At 43.4% G+C, this 22,412-nt stretch overlaps 1 protein-coding gene across 1 annotated transcript; it reads right to left on the reverse strand.

The window, feature by feature from the left end:
• Positions 1–2,008: 2,008 nt before the first annotated feature.
• Plrg1 (pleiotropic regulator 1) lies at positions 2,009–18,827 on the reverse strand. Its single transcript, XM_052180290.1, has 15 exons — positions 18,695–18,827; positions 17,492–17,598; positions 15,727–15,869; positions 15,113–15,166; positions 14,609–14,699; positions 13,610–13,697; positions 8,739–8,840; positions 7,793–7,885; positions 6,365–6,514; positions 6,089–6,190; positions 5,302–5,404; positions 4,382–4,490; positions 3,474–3,613; positions 2,846–3,039; positions 2,009–2,188 (listed from the first exon to the last, which is right to left on the reverse strand). Exons 1-15 carry the CDS (start codon positions 18,701–18,703, stop codon positions 2,129–2,131), a joined length of 1,545 nt encoding a protein of 514 aa, XP_052036250.1. The 5' UTR covers positions 18,704–18,827; the 3' UTR covers positions 2,009–2,128.
• Between the last annotated feature and the right edge of the window lie 3,585 nt (positions 18,828–22,412).

Consider the following 22,412-nt stretch of genomic DNA (forward strand, 5'->3'; position numbering starts at 1 on the left):
CCAGCCTGCTGTGGGTGGTGTCATGTCTAGGATGGCAGTCCTGAACACTGGCTGAGAACGCTGTGAGGAACCCGCCCATAGGCAGCACTCCTCCATGGCCTCTGATTCAGCTTCCACCTCCAGGTTCCTGCTGTGAAATGGGCACTGAGATGGAGGTGCAAGCAAATAAACCCCTTCCTCCCAAGGGGTTGTCTTTTTTTTTTTTGTCATGATGTTTCATCACAGCATTGGAACCCTAACACAGAGACTAGGTATCACCTGTTTTTGCTTTCTTCTGTGAAGATATGTTCATCTCTCCAGGATACTGTTTTTCTTCCTAGTATTGGTTTGTAATACATGGGTAAAAAAGTTGAAAGTAGAAATGCATAAAGCAAACTAAACATTCTCACATAATTCTACTACCTCAGCTCACAAATTCACTGTTATCAACGTAACTTCACTGAGTAAACATTCATTTACAAAGCTGCTTGTACACTTTTACATAAGCAGTATTTGGTAACCTTGCCCTGATAATCCCATGTTTCCTTTCAGAGAGTACTAGGAAATGTTGACATGTCACAATCCACTAAACAAACGAGTCCTGCATGGATAGGACATGAGTTAGCTTTAAGGATTAGAGAGTAAATGTGCTGTGCACTGGCTGAGTGTGTGTCAGGTTATTCCCAGAAAACAGTTTCCTAGAAATGTAACAGGAGGAAGGATTCTGTTTCAATCAGCTGGAGACAACTGTTCTTTGAAAGGCTGTAAGGATTACACCCCAAATGCAGCATGCAGGATGGGACTCGATCTTAATGCGGCTTAACTGGGAATCACCTCCTGACCAGTGGTGAACCCTGGAGTCTTGACTGGTGGGGAGCTGGGATCTAAAACTCATCTGCCAAGAGGCATAGGCATCAGAACCCTTTTCTAGAGAATCCTCCCAAACCTGCAGACTTTGCTACAAATCCCAACAGCACTAATCCCACCAGTTGCCTTCCCCTTCCCCTCCCCCAGACTATCACAGACCACAAACCAAACAACACTCGACCTTCCGACACAGCAGCCTCTGCTAGAGATTCCTGGGAAACCCATCACCCGTGTTCGCACACATGGAGTCCTCCGGTCTCAGAAAGCACCTTGCTAGGGACTTGCAGAGCCTTGGCTCAGCTCTTGAGACCCTGGTTTGATCTGCACTATGGCAAACCAACCAACCTAACCAAATTTAAGGTCAGCTCAAATGCTTCTTGCTAGAAAACATCCTCAAGCCTCCCAAGAATTAGAAACAATCATGACTCTGAGCTACCCCAGAACCACTGACCTGGTGACAGCATTCCCACAGCAAGCTAAGACTGCAAGTCTCAGTGGATGCATATTTCTATCCTTTCTGAGCCAGAACACATTGCAACACTTGGCAGAAGAGGAAAACCTGCCTTTGGAATAAATCAGATTAAAAGCTCAGTCACCACCACTACCACCAGCAACAGAGTCTAGGTAGCCCAGGCTAACCTGGAACTCACTACAAAGACGAGGCTATCTAGAACTAACTGAGAACCACCTGCTTCTGCTTCATTAGCACTGGGATTAAAAGCATGCACCTATCACCATGCCCAGAAAGAACTTCAATCTTTTAATTGTCAGCCACTGTCTTAAATCTTCAAAGTACCGTTTAAAAAACTTCCTCTCAAAACATCCATTAGGGCTTTTCTAACAAAACAGAGGTTTCAAAAATGGTAAAGGGTATTGGCTGCTCTTCCAGAGGACCCAGGTTCCATTCCCAGCACCTATGTGGTGGCTCACAATAATCTATAACTGCATTTTCAGGGGTCTGACACCTTCTGGTTTTCATGGGCACCAGGCACATGTGGTGTATAGAAATGTACATCTAGGCAAAACACCTACACACATAAAACAAAAAACCCTGTCAGAATAGTGTTAGGAATGGCCATGCTCAATAAGCCTGAATTCTCTATATTTACATTTTACTTCTAAAACTATACAAGCTGTTTATTTCAGAAATAAAACACAGGTGTGGGACACTGGGAGCAGTTTATTGTAAAGTACAAAGCAGCAATGTTCTCTGCAGTGAGCTCTCGAGAATGACCAGATAACCTCAGCAACACCGCGCATGAGCAGGCCAACTGTGAAGAAACTAGAATCTCTTTCTCTTGATAATCTCTGGTTTCCAGCTGACTGGGTGAGTTTCTTCTGTCTAAAAACAGAACAGTAAACAAAGTTATTTTACTAGTTTGTTTGCTTTCAAAGAAAAGACCAGTCTTTTCTTCTGGCATTATCCAAGTTTAACAAGGAATAAATGGGTTTACCCCACGTTTGGATTTTCACCTAACATAGAATTTAAATATTACAGCAACACCAGCACTGTAACTCTACATTTCCTTTCCACAGCAGTCTACTGTTTGTCGGATCAGTGTAACTGTACTGAGAAGAACTGGATTTAAAAAGTAATGATTCTTTGTTGATGTTTCTGCATCAATGAAATCACACAAAAGCCCCAAGCAGTCAGATCGCTATCCAGACGACGAATCCCACAGTACTACAGTGAGTCTGTTTCTTTTTGTGATCAGACGAGCAGTCCTGGCCAAATTGGCATGTAGTTCTTTTACTTTACGATGCATGTCAGAGCTGGGCATCATGGCTCACGCCCATAATCTCAGCATCTGGGAGGCAGAGGCAGGAAAACTGATTCAAGTTTAAAGTCAACTTAAACTACAAAGTGGGTTCCAGGACAGCCATAGATAGATACCATGTGATACCTTGTTCCAAATATAAAATATAAAATTAAACTAAAAAGGAAGGAAGATAGGAAGTTAGGTAGACAGACAGACAGACCGGGAAACTAAGAACTTACCGCGGTCTCATCCTCTCTGTAAACTTTAATGGTTTTATCAGCTTCAGCTGTTAGTAACCGACTTTCTGACCGATCAAAAGCACAAGCGAATATTCCTGATTCACTGTCCAAAGACCCAGGTTGTACAGCTGCATGAACACGCTGAAAATTATATCCAGTTCTCCAGTCCCAAAGGTGCATAGTGCCATTGTCAGCTGTGAAGGAAACATGTCACTCTATTTCTATCCCTTCAACAGCTCAGATGATCCAGGAGCTAAACATCACATCAGTAACACAAAGATGTAGAACACACACACACACACACACTCAAATTCCTTAATATGGTTTTGTCTACTTTCATTTGTGTCTAATTCAGAATTATAGACCTTAAAGGCACCATAACATTTAAAACAACCAACCATCAGGCAGTTTACTAGCATAAATCCCTACCTTTATCACATGGGAACGCAAAGATGTCTAAACTATGCAACAGGCTACATGGATTATCAACAAGTAAGACAGCACATGACAGACAGGCACAGACAGCCTAGTCAGGAGTACCACTAGAACATAGTGTGATGCTGTAAAACTACACTCACTCAGGTCAACAGAAGGGCAAACTAGACACACCGTAAGAAGCTTGTGTTACCTCCAGATACAAGTACTCCATCAGTATTGACGGCCAGCGTGTTAATAATTGCGTTGTGACCAGAGAGATTCTGAATGAAGCCTCCGTCAGGGAATTTCCACTGCTTTATATTATCTGGAGAACCAGACGCAAATGTGTAACTGGAACAAAGATTGACAGGAATTAATGCATAAAAGAAACTCGCAGCTTTGAAAAAGCCCTTTGTGCTCTTTGGTCCCCGACAGCCTCAATAAAATGTTACTGTTCATCACGGTGCAAAATCATCGTATCTTTATACCAAGTTCCACCAGCTTGTCCAACTGCTGAAATACATTTTAAATCCCAGAGCAACATTTTTATTTCTTCAGTGTACTACACTAAATTAGCACAACAAATGTACACATATACTGGACCAAAAAATCTTGAAGAAAGGGAAAGAAGGAAAGAGAGGGATGATGAGAGAAAGAGAAAAGGAAGGACCAGAAGGAAAGAGGATGAGAAAGGGAGGGAACAGGGAGCGGCAGGGAGAGCTGAGCCGCAGGAGCGGCCCGGCCTCCTCTGGGCATCGACGTGCTGCTGGCTCTTCTTCCATTTCCTGCACATTAACTTCTTCCTTAGGAATCTAACTCTTCTCTGTCTGTCTCTGACAGGACAACATATGTGAAACAATCTATGACAGGTCAAAGGAGGTCCAATACCCTGTATGTCCAGACACTATTACCACCTATTCTGACAGGCAACCTGCACCACGATTTGGCCTTATCTGTCACTTTGTAGATTTGTCATTCCATACAAAACTTGAGGCAAAAGGGCAACAGGTGGGAACTGAAAGGCTGCCCACAGCAGCACGGGCTGCAGGTGTAAAGGCAATCCCTCCTGATTAGAGTTTGACTAAGACAAAGAAAAGCTAATCAGCAAAGCACACTTACAGTAGTGGGTGTAAGACCACAGCCCTCACTGATTTCTTATGATTTGTCAATGTCACTCTTGTCTTTCCAGCCACCAGATCCCATAACCGTATTGTGGTATCATGACTTCCTGTAATGAAAAGACAGAGACCAGACAGAATTCACAAGTTAAAACACAATAAAACACAAAGTAATCATCTAAATACATGTATATACTAAATGAAAGTCCTAGCACTGTGAATGATTTCCTTAAAAGTTCTAAACTGTAGTTATTTTATATTTAGCTCTTAACTTTTTGCCTGAGGCAGGAGAGAGTGGCTAGGAGCCCTGCCTTCTCTCCCTGCAGACCTAGGTTCCATTCCAGCACCCACAGTGAGGCACAACCATCTGTAACTCCAGCTCCAGGGCATCTGACCCTTCTGTCTGACCTCTGTAGGCTCCAGGTACAGATACACAGACATATATGCAAGCGAAACACACAAATAAAAAGAAAATACTAGAAACTGCAAATAAAAACAAGTATGTAATTTTAAACATTAGTGGCAGGGAAGGGAAAACAATGAATCTTTTTATCTTAATATCTGTAGTTAACAAAACAAGCCAAGTGAAATAATTAACTTCCAGTCACAGTAAAGATCCATTGTCATTCACCTAAGATTCATACTAGAAAGACAGTCACGAGATTCTAGAATGACACTTGACTGTATTTTTATAGCAGTTTTCTGAACAATGCTTAACACATTCTATGATATATAAAAAGCACAACATAAAAATATAAACAACAAAAAAAACCCTAGAAAACATCTTGCAATGCTAAATTTCAAATGCCCATGATTAAAATACAAAGAGAAGCTAGAACACAGGTGGGGGTGGGGGAGCTCACGGCGGCTGCAGAATGGCGACGCTGCTGGGATGGCGGGAGGTGGAGAAGCAGATCGTACCAGTAATAATCTGGGGCTCTGCAGCCTGGCACCTCACAGTAGCAACTGCATTTGTGTGTCCGGACAAAGTGTGTGCACTGGCTTTAGTTCTCACATCCCAGATCTAAAAAAGTAAAATTAACATGATATGAACAAGGACGGCTATTAGTATCTCGAAGTTGTAAATTTGCCAAACCAACTTGTGTGAACATCGTGAAGGGAATGCGCCAATGGAGGACAATGACCCATGTGCAATGGGGAGACAGTGGCCAAGGAAGAAACTTTAAAGATCAGGACAATGATCTGTCAGCTTGACATGATGGGACTAGAGAATTAAACAGCCTATGGGCAACCACTGTGACAGGCCAGACCAGTGGTTCTCAGCCTTCTAATACTACAATCCTTTAATACAGTTCCTCAGGGTGTAGAGACCCAACCACAACGTTATTTTCATTGATACTTCATACTGCAATTGTGCTACTGTTATGAATCATAACATATATATCTGTGTTTTCTGATGGTCTTAGGCAACCCCTGAAAGGGTTGTTCTATCCCCAAAGGGGTCACGCCCCTCAGGGTGAGAACCACTGGCTGAGAAGCTGTCATTATGTCAACATGATTTAGGACATTAACAACAGCAAACACAGAACTGAAGAGTGACAGCAAACACAGAAATCTCGAATCCTGAGGGTTCAGGTTAATGACAGATCTGTTCTGCTATATGAAAAAGACAACCCCCACTAATACCAAGTTTGCATATGAGAAGAAACAGAATGCCAAAAAGACCACACAGTCACATTTCATTTACCCGAGCAGTGGAATCTCGACTACAAGTCACCAGGACATCAATTGTTGGATGCAAATCCAGACCATACACTGCACTTAGATGGCCATGATAGTGCCGTATAACCTAAAGATAAAAGCAGAAAGGTTACACTTTCTAACATCAGAAAGATCCACAGTGGGGCCTGGGGATGAAGCTCCCAGTCAGAGAGAGCTAGTATTTTCCGCAAACGGGCCAGCAGTGAGTTAAACAAGCAAAGACCGTGGGTGGCTCAGCTGGGCTCACTGGCTCCACGCTTACCTTGTTATATTCAAGATCCCAGCACTTCACTTGTTTGTCTTCTCCACAAGAGAACAAGTAAGGGCTCCTTGAGCTCACGATCACACCACGCACTGTACTGATGTGGCCAGTCAATGACAGCTTTAATTTGCCACTAGCCAAGTCCCAAATCTGTAATCAAGTAATTGTTCGCTTTATCCTGTTTACTTGTTCCACCAAAACTATTTTAGAACACTGACATAACAATAAATGTACACACAGGGGAAATCTAAGACTCCTTAAAATGATTCCTCTCCATATAAAAGCAGGGGGAAAGGCACATGGAAGCTGGGTAAGTATTTGCAGACAAGGTTAATGTTCCAAACTCATAAAAGGATTTACGATGATGAAAATACCAAGAGCACACCATTAACTGTACCAGAGAGAGTGGCAACTTAATACAGAAAAGTACCAAGGATGAAAACATCCAGCCTCATTGCGTGTCTGCATGTCTGTTTACAATCAGACATCTATCTCTTTCCAGTGGTCACATCCCTGCACTTATCTCAAAAGCTACATGGTCAGCACAATGAACCCAGCATAGCTCGCTAATGTTGGAAAGAAGGCTGCGTTTTCTGTACCAGCTCAAAGACTTTTGTCCTAACACTTGTAGTTATGAGGATCTATCAAAACAAACTACAATACACAAAAAGCCATCTGTGTAAAACCTATGCAGGCTGCCACAATGAAAAAACATCAAACTAAAAACTTTAATGTTGAACAATAAGGAAACAAGTTATAGAATTATCTGCACATTCTACTCATGTAAAATACTGACGTTTTCATACTACATGATGCTATGTGAAAAAAACAAGATTCAAAATAAAAACTAGGGATTTCTCCCAGGCATGGTGGTACACAACGCCTTTAGTCCCGGCATTCCAGAGGCAGGTGGGTCTCTGTGATTTTAGAACTAGCCTGGTCTATAGAGCAAGTTCAGTCCAGCTACTGGTACAGTGAGACCTTGTCTCTTTTGAAGTTACTAGAGATGTAGCTCAGTAGAGGAACACCTGCAGGCATGTGGAAAGCAATTTAAAAGCTGACTCTTAAATAATACATCCCTGTACACAGAGAAGGATTAGCAGTAGATACACTGGCACATCCACACAGACCTTCTAAACCAAAACGGAGTCCAGTGAAGCTCTAACTGCAGTGGGACTGTGCACCAGTCTAGCTCTTAGACAACTTTCTACTTCGCCTCTACAGAGAACTATACTTCTATCCTGCAACCACAGAATGAAAACTTCCTTCAGTAAGTTACACAGAACAGTAGGCAATTAACGCAGTTACAGGTTTGAATGCCACTTTTCAAACAGGCACTGTTACTACTTTCGATGGTAAATTTTGCTGCATCAACAATACCTCCCTAGGGAGTAACTTAGGGAAGACACCCAACATTCTCCTTATTACCTTTATGGTTCTGTCAGCCGATCCAGTAACAAACCACTGATTGCCAGGTTCCACAGCGATGCATCGAACCCAGCCAAGATGCCCACTGATAACCTGTTCAACAAAAAGTGAGGTGACTAGATTGATCCATGCATTATTTAACATGCACTCAATTCTAACCACAACCCAGATTTGAGCCGTATCATCTTTAAAACCAGTTGTAGTTTCACAATTATATTTTAGAGTGAGAAACATTAGCTTATCTTCAATGAGTGAATGAATACTGAAAGTGAGGTACATCTATATAATGGACTACTACTAACCAAGAAAAAGGAATGCACTTTATCTCAAAATCAGTAAGTGAAGGCCACCACTCTCAAGAAACATCTACTATCCACTCTGCATGTCATGGCAAAGTGAAGACAGAAAACATGCAAGTATCCTAACGGAACTCAGATGAGCGGCTGCCAGGAGGGAAGAGAGCACCACTAAAGTAGCCCAGGGATGAAATCACATCATGATCACACAGCGGGTGATTAAAACCCATCAGCCCCACAGAGCAGGTATAGTCGGCACAGGGTCTTACTGTACTATCACATGGAAAACAATTATGCAGGCTCTCCATTTCCTATTAATTTTTAATCTGATGTATTTTGACTTGTCTTATAATTTATTACAGCTGGAAGGATCACAGACTAAAGAAACATCTAAGAAATGCTTTCCTTCACCACCATGACGAAGAACTTTCTTAGTTACCTGCTCTCCATATGCACGCCTTCCACTGTGTCCTGCATTTTATTTAAAGCCAAGACGCCATGCAGCTGCACTTGGAAAGCTCTCCTGACACCCACCCCAGCACAGCGCTGAGCCCACTCACCTCAGGTCACCCCTAAGTTCTCAACCCCACCCCTGGCTGACAGGAAGCCATCATGCACCTCGAGGCAGAAGGAAACACAGATCCACTCACCCTGTAGAGTTTCCATGGTGGGTGCCACTGGGGTTTGGGCATTGTAGGGGCTTTTTTAGCCATTAACGCGGAATTCTTGGTATTGCCAGTCTCCATAATCATCTAGACACGGGAGAGATAAACAACCATTACAGCTATCATATTGAAGGATCCAAGCCATTAATTAAAAAATACAAATTGAAAGAGGATTTATGAAAGCTTTCCCCCCCCCATTAACTAAAGAGGACAGCTGAAATACCTTTTAACTTAAAAAAAAAAAAGTAATGCTTCATGAGAACTCTATGTTCTTAGAGAATTCCCAACAGAGGAATCTCAAAGGGCTGCGAAGCACTTAAAAGAAATGTTCAACATCCTTAGTCATCAGGGAAATGCAAATTAAAATGACCCTGAGATTCCACCTTACACCAGTCAGAATGACTAAGATCAAAACCTCAGGTGACAGCACAGGCTGGAGAGGATGTGGGGAAAGAGGAGCGCTCCTCCATGTTGGTGGGATTGCAAACTGGTACAACCACTCTGGAGATCAATTGGAGGTTGTGCAGAAAAATGGAAATAGTTCTACCTGAAAACCTAGCTATACCCAACTCCTGGGAATATATCCAAAAGATGCTCCACCATACCACAAGGACACATGCTCCACTATGTGCATAGCATATGTTCATAGCAGCTTTATTTGTAAGAGCCAGAAGCTGGAAAGAACCCAGGCGTTCCCTCAACCAAAGAATGGATACAGAAAATATGGCTCATTACACAATGGAATACCATTCAGCTATTAAAAACGAGGACATCCTGAGTTTTACAGGCAAATGGATGGAACTAGAAAATATCATCCTAATGTGAGGTAACCCAGACCCAAACGGACATGCAAGGTATGTACTCATGATTAGTGGATATTAGCCAAAATGTTCAGAGTACTCATGAAACAACTCACAAGACACAGGAAGCTTAATAAGAAGGAGGGCCCCAGTGAGGATACCTTAAACCCACTTAGAAGGGGAACAAAGTAATCATGAGGGAAGGAGAGGGACCTGGGTGGGAAAGGGAAGAGGAAGGAGAGAAGGGAAGTCAGGATCAGGTGTGGGGGGAGACAGAAGAGAAGCCCAGAGGGCCAGGAGAATGAATTGAAACACGTGGGAAGAACCATGCAAGAGGCTACCAGGACCCAATGGGGATGAGATGGCTGAAACGTCCAGGAGGGGGAGATGGAGCTAAGGAGACCACCACTAGCAGAGAGACGTGGCCCTCAGTGAAGGCAGTGGGCCACGCACCCATCTTCAAATTGTTAACCCAGAATTGTCCCTGTCTAAAAAAAAATGCAGGGACAAAAATGGAGCAGAGACTGAAAGAAAGGCTACCCAGAGACTGGTCCAACTTGGGTTCTATCCCATGAATGTACCCTAAATCCTGACACTATTGTTGCGGCCATGTTGTTCTTGCAGACAGGAGCCTGGCATGGCTCTCCTCTGGGAGGCTGTCCTGGCAGCTGACTGAGGCAGATACAGGTACTCACAGCTAACCACTGGACTGAGGCTGGGGACCCATATGGAGTAGTAGAGGAAGGACTGAAGGGTCTGAAGGAGAGGGCAACCCCATAGAAGAACAACAGTATCAACTAACATGGACCCCCTCAAAGCTCCAACACTAGGTCAGAACCCAAGGAGCACAAGGAGCATACGGGGGCTATCTGTGGCGCCAGGCACATGGAGGCCTGGTTTGGCCTCAGTGGGAGAGGATGCACTTAATCCTGTGGAAACGTGATGCCCCAGGGAGGAGGGATGCTGGTGGAGGAGAGCACCTGCTCAGAAGTGTGAGGGAGGGGAGGAGGGGTGAAGAACTTGGGGGGGGGGGCGGGAAAAGGGACAACTTTTGGAATGTAAATAAATGTTATAAAAAAATTAAAAATAAAAAGAAATTCAAAAACCCCGAGGCAGAGAGGGTACTGCACTCTGAGCAGATATCACTCAGGAGTTCAAAACCCAACTAAAGCTGGGCGGTGGTGGCGCACGCCAGTAATCCCAGCACTCTGGGAGGCAGAGGCAGGTGGATTTCTGAGTTCAAGGTCTACAGAGTGGGTTCCAGGACAGCCAGGGCTACATAGAGAAACCCTGTCTCGAAAAAACCAAAACACAAAAAAACAAAAAAGAAAACCCCACTGAGCCAACCACTAGCTGACCACCTTTAGGCAACAACTTGGCAACCTCCCTTTCTCTCATTCTTCTAATAAAATAATTAAACACTATTTTTAAAATATCTACTAGCTGATATAGGCTGAGCATCCTTAACCCAAAAATTTAAACTTCTAAATGCTCCAACAGTCAAGCCTAATCTAGATTTCAGACTAATAGTGCACAACAGTGAATATATGAGCTAGTATAATACCTACCAGAACTAGATGTTAAGACCCTATTGCTGAAGACACCACACACCTGGGTTATAAGATACAGAGAAAGAGAGCTGGAAGAGAAATGGAAGCTCTCTGTCTGTTGGCCGCTCTCACAGAGCTGGAGGGTGCTGCACAGGCTCTCGATGGAGAAAGGCATCAGAAGGCCTACCCAGCTCCAACCTCTACGACCTTCATTACCAATCAGTTAGGCAAGATGTGCCCATTTGTACAATAGTGGTATTACTGTCATAGGAGCAATCAACTGCTCTGTGCTTGGATCTGAGGCCTACTCCACAGGAGGGAAGCCATACAGGATACTATGAACCTGGTCAAAAACACATGGCTACAAGTCTTCTAAATATCTATCTTTATACCCATAGACAAATGCTACTCCTGGACTTATTGATGGATTTCTCTTTGGAGATCACAGTCATAAATGCAGAGACCCATGGCTGTCTATGGTGCTGAAAACAAGCAACAGTTGAGTGCTCAGCACAAAATGTTTACAGCAGCTCCTCTAAGGCTCAGTGAGCACAGCAGAAGAGGAAGTGGAAGGAGGAAGGACGGACCGATGCCATTTTTGAGCCTACCACAAGTGTAACCTTGAACCCACAGCTGCTGCAGGAACCTGCACTGGGCCTACACAAGACTAACCCCATCAACTAAGGTGTGGATGGGGGCAAGGGGTATGTGGGGCTGACCTCTACCTGCACAACTACTGACTCCTAAGATTTTTGGAGAGAAGGGGTCATTGTCTTCTGGTGTGTGCTTCTGAGCCCACCAAGCTCGAATGGCTAGTCCTAAACCCACTGTCTATACACAACCTGGTTAAACCAAATGGGCCACTAAACAAAACCAAAAAAGACCTAGAAATGGAAAATAGATGTGTACAAAGGAGGGAAGGTAAGAGTAATCAGAATGCATTTTTTTTACATGTATGAAATGTCAAAGAAGATATGTAATTAATTTAAAAACACATATGTCAATATTCCATGCAAAAAAATCTAATCTAAAACACTTGTAGTCCTAAACACTTTATATAGAATGCTCAACTAAAGAATCTACCACTGACATCATTTCATTAATCCAAAACTATATCAAAACCTATGAAATCCTACCCTTAGTAAGTGCTACATGGGCCAGAGGGCCAGGGCATGGAGCTTAGCTGGTAGAGTGCTTGCCTAGCATTGATGAAGAGCTGGGTTTATCTCCAGCCTGCGATTTAAGCAATCAGGAGGTGGAGGCAGCAGGATCAGAAGTTCAAGGTTAGCTCAGATACAGAGTTCAAGGTTACATGAGAGCCTATCCTGAAGAAACTCGGATTATATCCTAGGGAAGCAGAAAGCCTAAACAGAGAGCTGCTCTGAAATGCGGCGTGGGTACCGAAGGCCAACTGAGCACCATCCCTGTACCCTCCCACTCATCAAGGGGCTGCCAGCACATCGACCAGCACACCAAACCAGCAGCATACTGCAACCATACACCAACCCACAACCCCAGACAACATCAGTACATGTCCAAAATAACATAAACCCACACCCACCCAAGGTAAAATTCCTTGCAATGTGTATGTGTGTATGTGTGTGTGTGTGTGTGTGTGTGTGTGTGTGTCCCACACCCACCCAAGGTAACTAATATTCCTTGCAGTGTGTGTGTGTGTGTGTGTGTGTGTGCACACGCGCATGCGCCTGCTTCTGTGTGTGATGGATGCTATTACTAGTGTAGCATTTTCCTAGTAACTGTAGTAAGGAAAAGTAGCTTAAAGAAATAAACTGATTCACTGACAGCAATAAAAGCAATATAAGAACCTAGGGACAGGTCCTGCTCCAGATGAAAAACTCCTTAGTACTATAAAGATGATTTCCTTAAAATTATTTTGTGTGTGCATCACATTCATGTGGCAAATGCATGTATGTGTGTGTATATGTGAAGGCCAGAAAATGTCAGGTTTTCTGTTCTATCACCACTCTTGATTCTTTGAAAAAGGGACTCTCACTGAACCTGAAGCTAAGGATTGATTTCACTTTCAGGCTAGGCTACCTGGCCACTGAGCTCCAGAGCCCCTCTGCCACCCCTACGTTGACTGGCCCGCCCCATCAAATGCTGTTGTCATACACAGCTTTTCTGAGGTGCTGGGGATTGACCTCTGGTCCTTGTGTTTGCACAGCATGTGCTCTTAACTGAATCAACTATCTCCAGGCCCCATTCCTTGTTCTTCTGAGAGTGAGGAGCAACTATCATGATCACAGTATAGTCATTTATAAACCCACTATGTATATTGTGGGAGTCTTAAAAAAAAAAAAAGCAACTTACCAAAACCATCTGTTTAGGGCTATGAAATGCTAAGGATTAACCCAGGCTGCTATATTTATTAACAGATCCCAGGATAGTATTGACTTCAGTATCCATGTAAGACTTCAAGATAAAAGAGGAATCATGTTTCAAGAGCTAGCTAGAAATCTGCAGCTATCTGGCCCAGTAGACTTACAGGATTCAGTGCTGTGGGCTGGGAACGGTCAGAAGCCCCTGGGTGACGGTACTCACTTCCAGCAGGTGCAGTACGATTTGCATCAACTCTGCAGAATAGAGAGATCAAGAATAATCACTCAGCCCATCCCTAGTTATATATTCTGCACAAACTTTCTTTTACAAATTCTGTGAGCCAGCTGGGAGACAGCTCAGCAGGTAGAGCGCTTGCTGTTCCAAGCATGAGGAGTTCAATTCCAGATGCTTGGTTTAAAAAAAAAAGATGGAAAAAGGAAAAGGGCATGGCGGCACATGCTGGTGATCCTAGTCCTGGAGACAAAACAGCCCATCCCCATGGCCTGCTAGCAGAGCCTACCTGCCGAGTTCCAGGCCAGTAAGAGTCTCTAAGTAGGTAGGAATGTTGAAATGGCACAGTGTGGGTAAAGGTTTTGTCTTAGTTAGGTTAGGGTTTTACTGCTGTGAACAGATACCATGACCAATGCCAGTTTTATAAAAGACAACATTTAATTGGGGCTGGCTTATAGGCTCAGAGGTTCCATTATCATCAAGGCAGGAACATGGCAGCATCCAGGCAGGCGTGGTGCAGGAGGAGCTGAGAGTTCTACATCTTCATCTAAAGGCTGCTAGTGGAAGACTGGCTTCCAGGCAGCAAGGATGGGGGTCTTAAAGCCCACGCCCACAGTGACACACCTACTCCAACAAAACCACACCTCCTACTAGTGCCACTCCTTGGCCCAAGCACATACATACCACCACAGGTATGTGCTATATATTCCTGAGTTCAATCCCTGAACTTATAACAGAATGAGAACCAATTCTCAAAAGCTGTCTTTTTATTTATATGTGAACACTATAAGGTACACACACACAGGTTTTTTTAAGGTGTATAGGTAGCATCTGGATTCCACATTTTACATGTTAACAAGAAAAATATGAAACGAAAACAAAAACAAAAACCTGCGAATGCTGAAAACCGATGTAAGTCGAGTGTCAGTCATACCTGCTCTGAGACGGCAGTGCCACAGCTAAGGACTGCGCAGCTGACTCACTTGGCATTCTTTGGATCTTAGTATCAGCAGTCAGGGCAACACCTGTTTAGAACAGCCTTCGTTACATTCAGCTCAACTTTGCTTTTTAATTCCTTATAATAAAAATAGGCTAATGCACAGATCAAATTTGACTGAACACAAGCTGCTTGGTATTAAGAGTAACCCAAGACAATTAAGTTAATTTCCTATTGATTCAGATGGTACATTCATAAGCAAATAATAATCAAATAATAGCAGAATACTTCAATTAAGTTACTAAAAGAGTACTCAATGCCCATGTGTTCTACAAATATAAGGCTTTTCGTCCTCTGTCTATACACACACACACATGCACATCTCAGTCAGGCATACTCATCTATTTAAATATAGGTACCTGCACAATTGTCTAAGCAAACAGATAATGCATTTGTGTAGACATATTATTTACACATCTATGCAGCCTTACTGTCACCTACCAGGTCCTGGTGGATATGGATGTGTACCTGTCACCAAATATTCAACATCTTGTCCTAAAAAAAAAAGTTCATTGTCAGTGAATTTACTTTTATTCAAGTACTGCCTTTTAAAAGGTATTATAAATATTAACTCAAGTTCTCCTTTCCAACTCTACAGAAGCCTCAGAAAGGCAGGGAGCTGATGGTTCTGCCTATAAGCTGTTAACTAGTCAAGAAAGATTATGTGCTTCTATGGAGCCATGCTGGGAACAGAGGCACCTTCTCACTGACAACCTACTCTACCTGTTCTTCACAGTAAATAGTTTCACATGGAATACCAGATTCTTATTATAATTTCATCTTTCCAAATAAAAACCTCACAGATGGTGTCCCCACAGGATAGGAATCAACTTCAGTTTTTCCCTGTAGACTCCACCGTAATCTTGTCTACCTCCTAAGAATCATACATTCTATTTTCTAGTAAAAGTCACCACCTAAGCATCTTAATTATTACTCTAATGAGATCATCAAAACTTCCACCTAACAGCAACAAATAATCAGTCCCCCCACAGTGAGGCACTAAGGAAATATTTTCTTCCATTTTAAAAATCCACTTGTAACCCTGATAGTTTCACCTTGACTGGCAGGGCATTGCTTCTGAGGGTATGAGTCTGCCGCGGTCTGCGGGCCCTTCTCCTTAAGGTTTTCTTTTGAAGCAGGCATATGCAGCACAGGACCATACTCATTACGAAGCTTGATTGCCATTTTCCGCTTGTGACTATTTAAAAGTCATAAACATGAAATGCATCCTTAAACACACATTCACCAATGAAAATATTCAGTTAGGCAGAAAACAAGTATAGAAACAGATACTGTACTATATCTCACAGATCCAGGATGTTTTCCAAGTTAAACAGTATTTTAACAAATACAAAATTTCAAAATGCATTTCCATACCATACATATTTACTTTATCTCACAATCTATCATACAGTATTCATTTAAACCAAAGTAGGACCTTAGTTTGCAGCCCAACAAACACAAAATCCTTTTTGATGAGACCTCAAGGCTCCAAATGAATTAAATACATATACAAACCAATATATCTTTAAAGAAAAAAAAAATTTTAAATGTTTGAATCTGGGGGCTGGAGAGATGGCTCAGCAGGTTAAGAGCACTGACTGCTCTACCTGAGGTCCTGAGTTCAATTCCCAGCAACCACATGGTGGCTCACAACCATCTGTAATGGGATCTGACGCGCTCTTCTGGTGTGTCTGAAGACAGCTACAGTGTAGAGTATAGATAAAATAAATAAATAAATCTAAAAAAAAAGTCTGAATCTGAATATAGTAAAATTTTTATACACCTTTACTAGTAATCTAAAAAGTCAGACCCAATAAAAGCACTAAATTAGCTCAGCATTTTAAAGAGATCTGTACTTATATTACTTACTTAAAATGAGGGTAATTAAGTAGATTATAAAGAAAACTCAAAGGACAAAGAAGGGCACTGCATACAACACAATCCCACACTGGGGCTGCTGAGAACCAAAAACAGGCCTCTCGAAAGTCTTCACTATACCAAGGCGCAAGGATGGGAGCAGAGCTCCTGGCCGAGGATGGGAAACAAGGATGGGTCCAAGGATGGGAGCAGAGGTGCTGGCCAAGTACAACTTTAGCACAAGAGTCTGAGAGCAGGGAGCTAAAAGCCCGCAAAGTGAGTCACTAGAAATAAGATGACTTAGCAGGGATGCCCCTCATTACTGGAAATAGTTACTGGATTCTAGTTTCTTTTCTATTGCTATGGCAAACACCATCATCGAGGCAACTTAGAAAATAAAGTATTTAATTTGGGAGTCATAGTTCAAGAGGCTAGTCCATCAGAGTAGGAAGCATGAGAGCAGGCAGGCAAGCAGGATGCTGGAGCAGAAGCTGAGAGCTTCCGTCTGATTCACAGCATGATGTGTGTGGGGAGGGGCTGGACCAGAGGGAGGGAGTAAGCAATAGGGGAGCTAACTGGGAATGGTGTAGGCCATTGAAAGCTCGCAGCTTGTCCCCAAGGCCACACCTCCAATTCCTTCCAAAACAGTTCCACCAACCAGAGACCAAACATTTAAATGCATGAGCCTATGGAAACCATTCTCTTTCAAATCATCACACTGGGTATCTGTAAACTATAATTAGCGAATGATGTTTTTACTGCAAAAGACAAGAAAATAGAAAAATTAACTTCAATAGAAAAATGAGTCAATGCTACTTATGATAGAAAGCCACTTGCTATTGCCCAAGTATCCCGTGAGTGTGTGCTTTTAAGACCTTTCAAAGTCCCCTCCTCTCTGCCTCTCTGCACTCTTCTATCAATATTAAATACTTTAGCAACTGAAAAGGAATAAAAGCTTACCTCTCTTCATCCAAAGGCACGGGTTTTCCATTATCAGCCACAAACATGTCATGGGTCCTCTTCAATGACCTGAACACCAGTGTGTGTACAGAATGCTTCTGTACCTCCTAGAAAAAGACAACCAAAATCCCACATCTATCTACAAGAGCCCCACACACCCTAATCAACATTAGATTCATCATGCACTTTACATGCTAAATATGAAGATAAATATATACTCCTCAATAACTATAACAAACTACAGCAGTCAACAACAAAGATGAGAAAGCGCCTGTCTAGCCTGAGCTCTTAGTAAAGTAACTGAATAATGCCTAGGATTTGTTCAATAGGTATTTACTGAGCTAGTACTGTATTCATCATGCAGTGTACTCGAGAGACAACAGACAAAAATAAGCAAAATAATTCCACATTTTGGAGGGTGTGAAAATAGGCAATGACTCAGAGGGGGGAAAAGAATTAGTTGATATAATCAAGAAAGGTTTCTCTTAGGTGATAGTTAAGCAGAGAGAGAGAGAGACAACCTTACACAGAATAGAGGTACAAACAATGCAAGCTGTGAGAAATGCCACTGCAAAGACGTTCAGATAATTCAGAACTGCAGTAGCTGTGAATGATGCAGGAGTGTGGGTTTCGAGGACTTCTGCCACCACTAACATTTTTACTCTACAACACTGGGACAGAAAGCAGCACTGAACTATATCCCTGCAATGTGTTCGTTAATCGTAAGCACTTAAGACCAGCAGGAAGCTTAAATCAGTCCGGGCAAAAAATGTTGGGCTAGATTAGGAGGACTGCAGTGGATCTGGAATGCAGTGGGTAGGGTTAAATAACGTTTGGGATACGCAAGAACAAATACAAACAAAATCAAGAACGGCAAGCTTTACTAGGGTAAAGATGAAATAACAGTGGAACTAACAAGACAGCACGGACCAGCATCCCAGCCACCGTGGGAGCATCAGAAACCCCGCCTCCGAGGAGAACGCCAGATACCAACGACAACACACGGGCTGCAAGATTCCCTCAGGCTTCCCGCCGGCTGAACCTCGGGTTCGGCATGTCATCGGCCTTCCTCCCATCGAGACATCCCGAGACCACCAGCTTGGTTTCAGTTCTTTTTCCCAGATTCCCAGCACTTTCATCCTACACTTCCGTGGGCAAAGCTCCAGAGACAAACGACTCCCGAGTGCCCGAGCGTTACTTTACCTCCACCATGTCGCCGCCGTTTAGTTTACTCCTCCAGCAGGGAAGAAACTCACATAAACGACGCAGAAATCGCCGCCACTATTCTGCAGCTCTTTCCGGAGACTGGGGCCTGTCGCCGGACGTGACGCCAACCGCACATGCGTATTGGCAACCCGACGCGCAGGGGTCGAGGGGCGGAGTCTAGCGGTGGAAGCGGAAGCTAGGCGGAGTTGCGCGGATCCTCTTGGCGGAGAGTGGGATCTCGGCAGCCGCTGGGCGGGACTGGGGCGGGATTTGGGCGGGGATGGACGAAGTTTTCCGTGAGAGGGGCGGGTCTCGGCTGAGCTGGGCGGAGTCCCTTGGCTGGGGGCGGAGCTTCCATCCGGAGCTAAGGGAGCGCGCCAGTCTTAAAGCCCTGTTAAGGGGCGGTACCTGCTTCCAGAGGACCAATGCTCCTTACTTTCAGGAAAGGCTGGGAACTTAAGTTGTTTTTATTTTATTCGGCCTGATGCTGAAGTGTTGACGTTCTGTGCTTTACCCAGGCAAAATCTGTGGCTTATGATCGATCGTTTTCAAATGTTTTCTATACTGATGTAATTGCTCTTTGCGATCTTAATCATTGATAATGCATATTCCCGAACTGTAATTAAGTTCACTGATCCCGCCCTCAGAGAACACTGCGAATACTTTGAGAAGGGTCAAAATGTAGCGCAAATATAGCAATGTGAATCAGTGCTCTCACCCAGTTTATGTCTTAATTCATAAAAACATGAAGGTCGCGTTTTTAACCTGTAAATAATCGTTTCTAGTTTTTCTAGTTTTGAGCCTTAATGCCTGAGCCGTCTTTATAGACCGCAAGTAGGCATTTCTAAATTTAAATGTGAGTTTAGCCAAGGGATCTTATTTTCTGTAAAAGTGGCTAATGTTTGTACACTGAGATAGTGAGTTAGTAATGTTTTACTTTGCAAGAAAATAGTAATAACCATAGAAAAGAACATTTTAAATCACAAAACACTAAGGAAATGTAAGAAAGACTTTAATATATCTATGTTAAGATGACTACTAGACAGCTCTCATTAAACTTGTCAGATACTGCGGGGAGGTGGTGGCACTCGCCTTTAATCCCAGCACTTGGGAGGCAGAGGCAGGCGGATTTCTTGAGTTCAAGGCCAGCCTGATCTACAGAGTGAGTTCCAGGATAGCCAGCGCTACACAGAGAAACCCTGTCTCGAAAAAACAAAACAAAACAAAAAACAAACAAAAACTTGTCAGATACTTAGTCATCCTGAACACAACCTATCTACAAGGCTTATAACAGCAACTATTACTAGTGAGGTAAACCACACTAGGTTTTGCCCTTCTTACAGCTCTTGAATGTCACCCATATGAAAATTACCTTCTTAGATTAATAGAGAGTTTAGGTGACCTTAGTATCTAGTTATGAGATCTGTAAATCACATATATCATAGGCAGATTTCTTGTTCATATGAAACCTGGGTTTTTCTGTTTGCTATGGCCTTCCTTCTAGTTTCTTGTTTTTGAAGGAATCCGGGATCTTTGGCTGGTTACGAATCCCAGTCCAGAGGTGTTGGCACATGCCTTTAATCCCAGTACTGGGGAGCAGAGGCAGTCGGATCTCTGAGTTCCAGGATAGCCAGGGCCATAGAGTAAAAACTCAGAATAAGATGTCCATTCCTTAAAAAATAAATGAAAACCTGCTCTGGCGAACATTGCGAGCTGCCTTACATGGACAGTAGATGTCGCTATGGCTCTTTATAAGTATGAAGAGTATTTTTTTTTCTTTAAGCAAAAGACAAATTATTAATAGAAATATGAATGCTGCATTTGTATGTGTGAAAAGAATCGTGCAGATTTTAGGGAAAGCCTTTCTTCATCAACCAAGCTGCTTTCTTCATTCAGCAATACAAATCTGTTCAGTCTCCTTCAGTTAGTGTACCCTTTCCTGTTGAGCACTGACAGGTGACGCCGTGTGGGGCAGGTACCACTAGGACAAGCAGAGAGCCTGGCTGTTTTACCTGAAAGAATCAAAAGTCTAAGCAGAGAAATATGATTGCTGCCGAACTGTAGCAGCTGAGTCTTCTCTCTGCGATGCTGCTGTGACCTGATTCTCTATTTACTTCCTTTACAGATTCTAACCGGCCAAAGAGACTCTGAGAGGGCTAGAATGAAGTAGGGCTAGCATGGGGTAGGGTTAGCATGGGGTAGGGGTAGCATACCCACTCTTGGTCACCTGTAGTGTCCAGCATACTGACAGGACCACCGTAATCCCACTCCTGAACCCCCAAAGACGGTCCCTAAACCTTTGTGGGTTTTAGCCTCAAGAGAAGCTGAGAAGCAGCGTGTCCTGCTGTTGCTCCTATGGTCTGTATCTAGTGAGATAAGAGAAAGCCCTCTTCTCCCTGCTCCCCAGGCTCCTTATCAGCTACACAGAAAGATCAACAGGGGGGGTCAACAAAGGAAGCTGTCAGCAGAGATAGTGACCTCCTGCTCTTTCTCCCTGACACAGGCCTTCTCCTACTGCAGTTCTCCAAGCCACGCTGTCCTGATGTTTGTGCCAGAAGTTCAGCATGGCCTTCAACTCTTAGTCTTAAGTTGTAGTAAGGGAAGCCTGCTAAAAAGACTAGTAACTGTAACATTTGCAATCACGTGCCCCATAGACAAGCAGAGTCACTGATCTGCCTTATCTACTTATTCATGCATACACTCATAAACTCCCTCAACTGACAGATCTGAAGTAAGCCAGGTGTAAGGTGTGTGATGCAAGCACGCATTGCTACCCAGGCCCTAGTTGCAAGTTCAAAAGCCCTTTTCATTTTAATGTCCATTTTCCCGCCAAAGGTCGGTACCCAAGTCACTGTGCAAAAGCCTCCTCTCACTCTGTATGGTTCAACACAGGTTGTTGTGGCTGACCTCTGTTTCCTGCCTTTCCTCATAAACTCATGGCCCTTGTCTCCTTTGTTCACCGAACTACCCCACCTGCCACATAGGAGGAGCTCAAAATGGCTGCTTAGTCTTAATGGTTTTGTGCTGTGTAGTATGCCCCTCACATGAACTGAAAAAAGTCTCAAGAAGAAGTGTCTTGATAATTGGGGGTCGCAAGCCTTTGTCTTTGGTGCCGGGAAGCAGCTGGGCAGGATGGGTCATCTGTTTTCTCTGTCACTGATTGACTGCCCTTGACTTACAAAACAAGATCAACTAATGTGAGGGACAGCGCATTATTGGCTTAGCAAACAGCACTCCCTTCCCTCTCCACCAATGAGAGCAGCGTGCAAAAGCACTTCAGCATTTCAGTATGTTTCTTCTCTTTGAATGGAATCGTCTGTGTGGGACCGTTAGACAACCCAGAGCGCTGTTTAACTGGCTGTAACTCTAGAGATTAAAAAAAAAATTACAAGATATCACCCACATCTGTCACATGGGTACGAACATCCACGCACACCCTGTATGCCAGGCTGAAAACTATGAATGAAAGAAAGAGGCAAGAATGAGTGTGCCCACCAGAGACACTGTAATAACCATAGATGAGCTAGTCCCAAACAGCTGCAACAGCAAACAGAAGGCACAGGTAAAACTCTATAGCTTGCACATACGTTCCATTGGGCACCATGGTTTAGTGGGCACAAAACACGGCCCGTTGAGTTAGACTTGGTCAAGTCTGGTACCAGCATTTGCCACCTCTGTGCCTGTAGGCAGTTAACCTCTGATCCTCAATTTTATC

This window comes from Apodemus sylvaticus, chromosome 4 (genome assembly GCF_947179515.1).
Source record: "Apodemus sylvaticus chromosome 4, mApoSyl1.1, whole genome shotgun sequence".
Taxonomy (NCBI): domain Eukaryota; kingdom Metazoa; phylum Chordata; class Mammalia; order Rodentia; family Muridae; genus Apodemus; species Apodemus sylvaticus.

Coding starts and splice junctions, on each gene's coding strand:
- Plrg1 (XM_052180290.1), bottom strand. Junction 13,698..14,608: donor GCACTGCCGTCTCAGAGCAG/GTATGACTGACA, acceptor TCTATTCTGCAG/AGTTGATGCAAATCGTACTG. Junction 4,491..5,301: donor AGAGCCCCAGATTATTACTG/GTACGATCTGCT, acceptor TTTTCATTACAG/GAAGTCATGATACCACAATA.